General features: G+C 35.6%; 1 protein-coding gene across 2 annotated transcripts in view; it reads left to right on the top strand.

The window, feature by feature from the left end:
• The first annotated feature begins 1544 nt into the window (after positions 1-1544).
• LOC125670474 (substance-P receptor-like) overlaps positions 1545-12536 on the top strand; it is a 16677-nt gene continuing 5685 nt past the window's right edge. The window contains exon 1 of one of the 2 annotated variants that reach the window (XM_048905667.2): positions 1545-2544. In XM_048905667.2, coding sequence (XP_048761624.2) covers positions 2211-2544 — 334 coding nt within the window. In that variant the 5' untranslated portion in view covers positions 1545-2210. The remainder of the gene's footprint in view (positions 2545-12536) is intronic. The other variant, XM_048905666.2, reaches the window with a different exon arrangement.

Genomic DNA, 12536 nt, shown 5'->3' with positions numbered 1-12536 from the left:
CATGTGACGTGTTCATGTTAACGTATGTGTAACGGGGCATGGCTTGAATATTTATTGAAATTACCCACAATAAATCTACGAAAAAAATGAACATATTAACTGTACACTATAAGTTATCAGGAACCCTTGGAAGCAAAATCATTTAAAAGGCCATCGGCATGTCTTCAATCTACGACACGATGACCAGTTGTGTTTACACGATGACTATCGAATTTACTTCTCAGTCAGCCGTTCTAAACAAAGAATCGGTAACTTTGTGTAAATTATCATTTACAATGTATTCTAGTCACCAAATACAAAGAATTTTCCAAAGGAGTATGTACGTAAATGGTTTGCAATCTCATAAGATAAATCACACTCGTTTTGTTTATAAAACGTGAAAATAGCTCACAATAAGTAACGGTACTACTGTGCTAGCATATCTAAAAAAAAACTCTTCATCCATTCTAATTCAATTATTACAATCATGAAAAGATCCCCTTACCGTTATGAAATATCAAAACCATAGCTCCTTCTCCCAGAATTGTCTCATAATCTCTTTCATATAAAGCAAATTTCCTTTCTCAAGCCTTCTCTTTGATATACATATAATGACGTATGTACACAGAAACATTTGCAAAATGTATTGTCACTCATTTGGAATCGAACCCTCCATTTCCAGACCCAGCATCCTCTGGTATCACTCTTCTACCACCCCGTTTGAGCTTCGTATCTATCGAGTTGCACCACCATGTGAATGATGCCAGTGAAAAGTTTACCGTTTATGTACAGTTTATCTTTCACAAGTACAGTTTTTTCCTCTTCAGACTCAATTGAAGATATCTTTAAAAAATTAAAGAGAGCTACAATAATATGAGAGGTTCCATAAACGTCTATTGCCTTCATTAAAGCATAGGTGTAATTAATCATAAACGTCTATTGCCTTCATTAAAGCATAGGTGTAATTAATCATAAACGTCTATTGCCTTCATTAAAGTATAGGTGTAATTAATCATAAACGTCTATTGCCTTCATTAAAGTATAGGTGTAATTAATCATAAACGTCTATTGCCTTCATTAAAGCATAGGTGTAATTAATCATAAACGTCTATTGCCTTCATTAAAGTATAGGTGTAATTAATCATAAACGTCTATTGCCTTCATTAAAGCATAGGTGTAATTAATCGTCTATTGCCTTCATTAAAGCATAGGTGTAATTAATCAGGCTTTGAAATTGGAGGTGGATTAAATATAAAAAAAAAAGTGATTAATTCCATGTCAAATATCTTATTTGTCTTTTTGGGGTAACAGTAGATCTAAATGGTTCATGCTACTTCCAAAAAGATGACTCATACATTCGAGAATGACATTTCGCGGAACCAAAGACAGACAGCAGCGGGTGCCATGTTGATTCTGGACCGTTTGCACAGATTCCCCGGGTCTGTATGGATTATCTAGCCGTTAGGAGCAGTATAAGTGGCGATAAATCGTTCTGAATACCTCAAGTACAGTCATATACACATTTCATTGTTCACACGTGGGTCTGTACATACAGCAAATGAATATCGCTCTTCCGTTCTCTGTTGCAATAAATATTGTTTGCACAAACATGGTCTACGACATTGGAATTTAGGATTCCTTGTGACATTTTTACATCGAGATTTATTTTCCTCGTGAACAGAAAATCACGATTTTTTGCTCAGTTTTCAACTTTGCCTTTTTGTTCTTTACACTGTGACGACGAAGATTCGACTTAAGATGTGAAAAGCGGGGAGATTTTCATAAATCGAAGGATAAAGGAGCGGATTGGAAACTTGATAGCTTTTTGAGGAGACCTGATGTTGTCCAGAATCTTGAAAAGACATTAATTTTTGCAAAAAGGATTCGAAAATGCTACATCAAAATGAAGATATTGACACTGTAAAATTATACTGTTTTGAGAGAGACTGAAAATGTAAATGGAGTGGAAAATATGACTGTTTGAAGGGTCGATTTATTGCTAGTTCCTCGTTTTTAAGTGCCTCTGTATTTACAAATCATCAGCTTAGTAGGCTGTGGGGAGAAGTAAGACTTTTCATAATGCTGGTACCAACTAGGCACCCCGAGCAGACGAGACATGGAAACGAAACATCTAGCAGACACAAGTTTTGCTTTTGTTTCAACTTACTATACCTTTCAGATTAGGTGAATAATCACTGTGTATTTAATCTGATAATCACCGAAGAAGGAACATGGCTAAAGATTGCAACGCCAAAATCCAAATGCCGGACCTCTCTGGAATAGAATATATTGGAGAAATAAAGGCTGTCCCCTCTTGGGAAACGGGGGTGAAAATCACTATATGCGTCAGTATAGAACTAGTGGCTATCGTCGGGAATCTCTTGATAATAATTATCATAGCACAGTCTCCGAAAATGCGAACGGTCACCAATTACTATATCCTTAACTTGGCCATTTCCGACATGTTGGTTGGACTTTTTGCTATGTGGATTCATCTTGTTGACGATTTGACCCAAGGATGGGTCCTAGGGAGCTTTCTCTGCAAGTTCAACCCTTTCCTACAAAGTAAGCTTTTAATACATAACGATACACTGTAGATGAAGTATTAAGTCTAGTCTAAATCCTTGTCAAATCTATATGCGCTTTTCATATCTAAATGAGGTCTTTGTATTTGTTGTAAAACCTTTACAGAACCCAACAAATGTTATAGGCAAGAAAATGATTTTATTAATAACATGTCATTGATATTTCGAATTATTTTCACATTATATGAATCTAATATTGTGTTTCCATTGTTACATAGTGAAACTTCTCTCATACTGAAACTTCCCACGGAAGACTGGCTATATAGTGAGTTTTCTCCTAGGGGAAAATTAGCTATATAGTGACCCCCCACCGCGCTAGTGTGTTCCTACTTGCTTGATTTGGATTTTATTCTAAACTTTTAGACTTCCGGTTCCAAGACCGCCTATATAATATACAATTTTAATGTTAAATATTAAGAATATAACTCATTCAATGTTGACAGATACAATTTGGACCTTCTGAATGCAAGGATAAGAGCAATATTTTAGCCTTTTGTAATTTAAAGCATCTTAATTTTGCACAGTCACAAATTTAACTTAAAGATGACACATTTTACCTAAAGAATACTTGGAATGTGATAGATATAATAAACTTATATCGATATACATTTCTTTTCAAAAAATCGTAAACAATTACATACCACAATATCTTTGTTGACAAAACAAATAATAAACTCTCTGAAATGAGCTTTTGTGATAATGTATAACCTTAATTTTTTTTGTGAGACCTATTAAACCCATTAGAGAGTAGATTGAAAATACACGAGGATATGAAGTGCAGTGCTTCACGCTGGCATACTATTCATGAAATGCATTAGCGTGAAGTTTATTTTTTCTTATTTACATTTAGCTTTAATTTCTGTCGGAATTCCCAGTTGTTAAAATAGATATTCATGTACTATATCTGTATTCATACGCGCATCGTCTACAACCGCAAAGCATTCATGAAGAAATGGGTATCATTACAATATGTAGAGATAACAAAAGCAAAATCTTTGGAAATGTAAATACTCATTTAACACGTTTACCTTGTATTTGATTTGTTTATACCAGTACCAATTCACTTAACTTATTCATATTATGAGTTGTTGGTTTGTCGGACTGACTGTGCATCGTTTACAAAATGTTGTTTAAGCTACACTAATATCTCAATGTCTAAAGGAGTTTACAAAATGTTGTTTAAGCCACACTAATATCTCAATGTCTAAAGGAGTTTACAAAATGTTGTTTAAGCCACACTAATATCTCAATGTCTAAAGGAGTTTACAAAATGTTGTTTAAGCCACACTAATATCTCAATGTCTAAAGGAGTTTACAAAATGTTGTTTAAGCCACACTAATATCTCAATGTCCAAAGGAGTTTACAAAATGTTGTTTAAGCCACACTAATATCTCAATGTCTAAAGGAGTTTACAAAATGTTGTTTAAGCCACACTAATATCTCAATGTCTAAAGGAGTTTACAAAATGTTGTTTAAGCCACACTAATATCTCAATGTCTAAAGGAGTTTACAAAATGTTGTTTAAGCCACACTAATATCTCAATGTCTAAAGGAGTTTACAAAATGTTGTTTAAGCCACACCAGTATCTCAATGTCTAAAGGAGTTTACAAAATGTTGTTTAAGCCACATTAATATCTCAATGTCTAAAGGAGTTTACAAAATGTTGTTTAAGCCACACTAATATCTCAATGTCTAAAGGAGTTTACAAAATGTTGTTTAAGCCACACTAATATCTCAATGTCTAAAGGAGTTTACAAAATGTTGTTTAAGCCACACCAATATCTCAATGTCTAAAGGAGTTTACAAAATGTTGTTTAAGCCACACCAATATCTCAATGTCTAAAGGAGTTTACAAAATGTTGTTTAAGCCACACTAATATCTCAATGTCTAAAGGAGTTTACAAAATGTTGTTTAAGACACACTAATATCTCAATGTCTAAAGGAGTTTACAAAATGTTGTTAAGCCACACTAATATCTCAATGTCTAAAGGAGTTTGGAGAGTTGTAACAAAACGAGAAAGAGAAAGAAAGAGATGGGTTATATTTTCATGTACATGAGTTTTAACCTTTTTTAAAATGATTAATTCAATTATTTTATACATGGTCTGATTCTCTAACAACACTTGCCAGTACTCTCATCCACATATTGAGTACTGCTTCGGATCAGACATTTCGACCCAAAATCAACAAAAACTAAGTAAATTATTAAAAACAAGAAAGGAATGTTGTCTGAAATGTTCCTTTTTGTTAACAGTCTAGGTTAACACCTGGCAGGGACCGATCTAGTTGCAGAACTGTAGCTCTCTGAAAAAATATTGGGACGAATCAGAGAGCTACAAATCCACCCCTTATAAAAACCTTCGATTTACGTCGCACAAAATGCTGCGCACGGTAAGGCCTCATATCCAGTCTCATTAACTTAAAGTGAAAAAATTCCTAACATATTTTCCTACTATACTTGTGTCCAAATATACCTTCAAATATTCATTAAAGCCCCATATGACACGAAAACTCACAGCTTTTAATGATTTCGGTTTGTTGATAAGCAGCCATGTTAGGTAGCCAGACTTTTACAAACATGAATCTGCACTATGTCAGGAAGCTTTCATGTAAATGTCAACTTCTTTACCACAAATGAATCTTGAGAAAAAGATTTTAAAAGATTTTCTCTATATATTAGTATGTAAAACTTTGATCCCCTATTGTGGCCCCATCCTACACCTGGGGGCCATGGTTTTAACAAACTTGATTCTGCACTATGTAAGGAAGCTCTCATATAAATGTAAACTTTTCTGATCCAGTGATTCTTAAGAAGATTTTTAATGATTTCCCTATACATGTATATTTGTATGTAAAACTTTGCCGGACTCCCCTATTGTAACCCCATCCTACCGCCGGGGGCCATGATTTTAACAAACATGAATCTGCACTATGTCAGGAAGCTTTCATGTAAATTTCTACTTTCCTGGTCCAGTGGTTCTTGAGAAAAATATTTTAAAAGATTTTTCCTATATATTTTGATAGGAAATTTTGATCCCCTTTTGTGGCCCCATCCTCATCTGGGGGCCATGAAATAACAAACTTGATTCTGCACTATGTCAGAAAGTTGTCATGTAAATTTCAGCTCCTCTGGTTTAGTGGTTCTTGAGAAGAAGCTTTTTAAATGACCCCACCCTATTTTGCATTTTTGTGATTATTTCCCCTTTGAAGAGGGCATGACCCTTCATTTGAACAAACTTGAAAACCCTTCACCTAAGAATGCTTTGTGCCAGGTTTGGTTGAAATTGACCCAGTGGTTATGGAGAAGAAGATGAACATGTGAAAAGTTTACACCGACGACAGAGAACGGACAAATTTTGATCAGAAAGGTTCATTTGAGCCTTCGGCTCAGGTGAGCTAAAAAGCATAGAGTTTCTTAAATGAATTGAATTCGCAAGGTATGAAATTGGAATGTATAGAGAGAAAAAAAGGGTGGGTGAGTCAATAAAACATGGAAGTTAATGTTATAAATATGTAACTTTTCTACTTTCATTTCAAGAAAAAAAAACCACATGGATTTATACATAACACGTGCGAAACAGTGGTTGAGAATCAATTATGAATTAAAGTAAGAACAAGTCCCTGCACTTCATGCCTTTGTAGAGGCAAGAGACATTGTGTGCATACTACCAACTGGCTATGGAAAAAGTATGATTTTTCAGCTGAGTCATTTCTTTCCGATGACCTCATCGCCATCTTTATAAAAAGTTTTTCGCGGGAATTCCCGCTCCCACAATGCCTGCATGGATTGATTGTTTTGCTGTTTTCCGTCACACTCAACAATTTTTCAGTTATCTGGTGGCGCCCAGTTTTTATTGGTGGAAGAGAGAACCCAGATACAATGTAGCTTCCCAAAGTAAACTGGGAAAATTTCTCACTTAACGGCGCGAGCGGATGGACGAGTTTGGTTAGTGTGCAAACGAACTCTGACAAAAACATCCGGAAGTCTGAACTGGACACGTGACCGTCAATTAATTTATTTTCTGAATATGCATAAGAAATGGCCGAGTGACCGTTGATTTCACGCTGGGTATTCGGATACTAAGAACCAGGTCGGACACTAAGAACCGGGCCGGACACTAAGAACTTGCGTTATATAGTGAGACTTCCCCCGAAAGATTGGCTATATAGTGAGACTTCCCCCCGGAAGACAGGCTAAATAGTGAGCCTTCTCCCGGGGAAGACCGAATTTATATCAATATATCATGCCAGTGTACAAAGTTGTGTTAACAATGAATATTTCATATTTTAATTTGATATCCGAAGGACAGCATCAATTTGAAGTGTCACATATAACCAAACTATATGATCACAAGTTACACTATAGCGTCACACTATGTCACACTATAACGTCACACTATAGCGTCACACTATGTCACACTATAGCGTCACATAGTGTTATTTCCATACAGAACTCCAGCGTTACAAATTCAGCTTTAAAAAAGACAATTGGAAGAAATTACAGCAAAGGTAAACGCAGTTAATACCTCCCATGAAAGGACAGTTGATGAGCTAAAAAAGAAATGGAGCTGCTTAACGAGTGATACGAAAAGGGGGATAGCGTTGAATAGACGAGAACACCGAAAACCTGGCGGTGGCCCCCTGCCCAGAGAAGTAGAAATCACTCCAATAGAGGACAAAATCCAAGCTATCATTGGAAACACGCGCGTTTCTGGGATTTCGGGTGGGGTTGATACTTTCGATACGGAACCTTCAAGTTCCACTAAACCCTCTGCATCTCCTTCAGTCATCTTGGTGTAGTTAGGGCTCATGTTTGAAAGTAAAGAAGAAACGTCTCTAACTATTCTGGAAACGTTGGACTTACTAATGCCGTGGAGATCAGCAGCCACCAATTGGAAATTCCCCGTGGCATAAAACCTGAGGGCAGCCATGACTTGTAACGAGGTTGGCAATGATTGGGACCTACGAGTGGGTCTTTTCAAATCGTTTTCCATCATTTGGCGTAAGTCGATGATCAAATGAAGTGGTAGTTTAAATTTTGAAACAATCTCCATGTCGTTCATATAATCTAAAGGACTGTTTCTATGTTTCTATCTCTGAACTGTCTTTCTCGTCTAAGTTGACGACGACACAACAAAATAAAGTCCGCTGCCATATTTAGTTTGAACTTAAGACACCTACTTACCTGTCGTAAAGTTACGAAACAACTTATGAAAATCCTAAGATACGACACTTTTGGTGAAACGGAAAAGGAATGAACTTAGGAAAAATTTATGTCTTAAGTTTTGTGAAACTGGCCCCTGGTGCCTGTGCTCACGTGACTCTTAAGAGTAAGGAAAAAATGGCGCATGTACTTCCTGACCGACCCACATTAGAATCATAGGCACTTGAATAAATGATCACTAATTCTGCGCCAAAACAGGCTCTCCTCCCACCTGCTAGTAAAGTAGGGGGCAGGTATTTAATGTGTACCCTCCAGATGACCACCTAAGTAGGTCAAGGGTCAGTGGAAATTCACAGAAAATAGTTTCACTCTTGTTAATCCAGGTAACTAAGCAGCCACTCAAGCTTCGACATAGCTACTGGGACATAGCTACTGGGTTTATTCAGCATATTAGGGCAAGGTCAACTATTAAATTCAGGCAGTAGGTCAAATGTCTCACGGCTGGTAGTGCTGTATATTTATTAAAGTTTAATTTTAGCAGAGTAGCTCCTCTAGTTAAATTTAAGATACCCGAGGTCAGGTCATGGTCAATGAAGCCAATTCTTTTATCAATTTTTGAAATGATGCATTTCACCTACATTCAATATGACTAAATTCATGCGTACATCTAGCACGTGTACATCAACATTATCAAATACGAATCAAATATTATGGAATAGAAATTGAGATTTATATATCGAATATAAATAACAAGTTACTAAATGCAAGGTGAAGATAACGAACAGTGATCAATCTCATAACTCCTATAAGCAATACAAAATAGATAGTTGGGCAAACACGGACCCCTGGACACACCAGAGGTGGGATCAGGTGCCTAGGAGGAGTAAGCATCCCCTGTTGACCGGTCACACCCGCCGTGAGCCCTATATCCTGATCAGGTAAACGGAGTTATCCGCAGTCAAAATCAGTGTGCCAAGAACGGCTTAACAATCGGTATGAAACACGTCATACAGCATATGACCCAATGCGAGGTTGTATTGACGAACTAGATCGTTATAACGACCATAGAATTTACGAAATGCTGACTTCAATCGAGACTGTTGAAATCCCTGTACCATCAATTTGTTTGTCAGTAGCTTACCTCGATTTAAAAACTGACTATACCCAGAACAAGCTCTTGCAGATCGAATCAGTTGAGATATATAAACACCATATACAGGTGATAATGGAATATTGCTACACAAATATGGGAAGTTAACGATGGAGAAGCTGAAATCAAATGTAAATAAATAACAAGATTATCGAATATAAATCAAAATTTTCCCATATAAATATTAAGATTATCGAATATAATTAAAATTTTCGCATATGAATAACAAGATTATCGAATATGATTAAAGAGTTTCGTATATAAATCAAGATTTGTATAATATTGCAACGTTTTACACACCGTAAGTGTATCTGTTCAATGCTGAATTTTTATATGCATACATACAGTAGTACATGCAACAAAATGTAGATAAAGCCAATTAAAGTACGTGTACCAGAGTAAAACATATCTATGAGATACACATGCTATAGCTTAAATACCATGTATACTGGTTTTAAAAATTATTTTAATTTAGATCATTTAAAAAAAAAAAACAATAGCAACATTTTACGTTTCGCTAGACTTAGGTTGTGTATATTGACGTCGCGTCATTGCGCGACAAAATCACATTTCGTTTTCCTAAATGGACGCGGAATAAAATGAAATGTTATATATTCTATATAGTAAATTTTATGTACTTTCTGTAAGTTATATTCATTAAAATATTAGCGTTGGAATAATGCTTAGAAATAAGGCATAAAATGGTAGAATTGTTTAAAAAGCACGCTCTTGAATCGCAGATTTTCTATCTTTACATAAGTAACCAATATGCTTACTTTATTGATGCATAGTGAATTAAACAAATTCTATCATTGGAATTAACCATTTGCATTAGTAAACAAACAGAACAATGCTAACATTTACATACATTTCAAAGCACGAAAATTGAAATATACGTGTGCAGTGTATTTGCCTATGCTTACATTGTACATGTATATTAGAACTACAAATAAATCTACAAAACTGTGTACCGTATGCACTAAAACAAATAATGTAGCACTATATGTACATGTAACTATAAATGAATAAATCATTAGTAACTAACATAATAATTTACACTTCAAATATTTCATCACACTTTTACTTCTTAAAGATGCCGGTCATTTCCATATGTCACGATTTACGGGTTCGGCGGTCTGTTGAAACAATCTTCATCGTCCAAAGTTGATTTAAGAATTTCGTGTTTATCTTGACATATCATCACACACCACCTAATTTAAGGGAGGTGCTGATAGGGTACACGTAATCGCTTCAATTAGACAGTTTGGCTTGTTTTCTTTATAATTTACGCCTAGCTAAAATTGTCCGACACAGACCTTCCCTCAAAACAATTATCGTCCGGATTAACGGTACAATTTTCAATGCATTTTAACGTTTTGTAGTAAGAAATGACCGTCCGGATCCAGAACACAAATTTCCGGATTAATGATGGAAAACAACGTATAAAAATTCCGTTCCTTTGAAGAATCGACCGGAAGGTGAAGCGTCCAGATTAATGGCGTCCGGATTACCGAGGCTCCACTGTACTCAGAATTATATAATACTGGCATACACTGAGCTCCACGATATATGTACATTATAAATGTAACAAGGATAGTCAACTTGCCCCTGCATTAGGCATGCTACTGGTCATGATGATTTGCATTTGCAGTCTATCTACAAACACGGGACACCACTGTCTTAGCCATTTTCAAGGTCGCTATATCAATTCTATGAACTAAATGTTTAAAGTAATTGCTTTACGGATTTTAGATAAGGACGTCACAATCATACACCATTTTTTACGTTATTTGGGACAAAATCAATCATTTTATTAATCTGTGGATAAAGCGTATGAGTATTTTATGTAACGCGGGACATCGAAAAATGACGACATCTGCGTGTATATAACTCCGTTATTGCTCATGAAATGCGTGTAAATTATATTTATATAAGCTATTGTCATTATTTATATATTTTCCTTGCCATTGATATATATGACTTTAATAATCCACAAAATATACATCTGTGTAAACACAGCGGAAGCATTTTCTTATGCACAGGGGCTAAGCCCGTTTTGGTATGAGAGTGGTATGAGAGTAACGCCAGTACCGTGCGCGACGTCTAGATTTTTCATGGGGTCAGTGTCAAATTTTGTGTAGAACTTATCACATTGTTTGTAAATCTTATCACATCCTATAAGGTTTACATTCGGTCCCATTGTTGTATGTTGAAATAAGAAAAAACTTTTCAAGTTCGTTCTATAATATTTCTTTTCACATAACTTTCGGATGAATTTCACGCTCTTTTTACTGCAATCCAATGCAGCTTTGGTTAGTGCGTGTGTCTTCGCTGAAAACATATTTAATGCGCTTGGAATAAAAGAACAAAGTGTACATATACACATAAGAATAAATTCAGGTAACCACGCGCTACATACATATATGATATTTATTTAATTCAGATTAAAACAATGCAAATTGGATGCAAATGTAAATACAAAGGTAAAATTGAATGAATATATATGGGTTGCTCTACAATTTTTAGATACAATTACACTAATCGTCCTTCAAATCACAGCATCCGCCGCATCGAATCATCTACAATTGATTAAAACTTTCGGAAAATATTAAACTTTTGAAATAAAAATAATAGTGAACATTTGTTTAATAAAACTTGAAGCATATGGCGACATAAATTGGATTATTTTCATATTGAGTTCATGACATAGCCTTCTTGTTCATGACGTTGCATAAAGTAACGTCAAAATGGCACAACGTTATCGTAAACTATACTGTATTTACATATATTATTATGCATTATACATAAGTAAAGCTTTCTACGAAGACATCATAACCATTTTATTAAAGTATACACCATATGAAAGAATTTTGAGGAATATCATTTAATTTGGACGCGGGGCCAAATTTGGCCCCAAACGTACCTTGCTCTTTGAACTATGATTAGGGACTTTTTTTTTCTGTGCATGATGATAATATCTAGTTTTCTGTAATAAAGTTTGCGTAATACAAATATTATATTAGTATTCTATAAAATATATAATTGAATGAAAGGTGAAGATAACGGACAGTGATCAATCTCATAACTCCTGTAAGCAATGCAAAATAGAGAGTTGGGCAAACGCGGACTCCTGGATATACCAGAGGTGGGATCAGGTGTCTAGGTGGAGTAAGCATCCCCTGTCGATCGGTCACATCCGCCGTGAGCCCTATATCTTGATCAGGTAAACGGAGCTATCCATAGTCCAAATTAGTGTGCCAAGAACGGCCTAACAATCGGTATGAAACAAGTCAGACAGCATTTGGTTCAATGATAGGTTGCATTGGCAAACTGTTATGAATCCCACCTAACGTACACTAAAAAAATTTGTTTTAGGATTTGGCCATGACCTGGACCATTTGTGTTTACCAAATACCTCATGTTGGACATTACTACAATTACTTTTCCCTTCTTCCAAGAAGAGATGTATTGTTTCAGTCCGTCCGTCCGTCTGTCTGTCTGTCAGTCTCACAATCTTGTGAACTCCTTCTATATGGCTTATGGGATAGACTTGTAACTTTGTACAATGGTCCATTGCCATTTGTAGATGTGGATTGTGTTGGTTTGGGAGGATCCAGTTATTTACCTAAAGGTTATAGTGGATTTAAGAGGGGTG

The sequence above is a fragment of the Ostrea edulis genome, chromosome 4 (assembly GCF_947568905.1).
Source record: "Ostrea edulis chromosome 4, xbOstEdul1.1, whole genome shotgun sequence".
In the NCBI taxonomy this organism is placed as follows: Eukaryota; Metazoa; Mollusca; class Bivalvia; order Ostreida; family Ostreidae; genus Ostrea; species Ostrea edulis.
The sequence above is the reverse complement of the archived record's forward strand: the minus strand, read 5'-3'. Positions and strand labels throughout refer to the sequence as shown.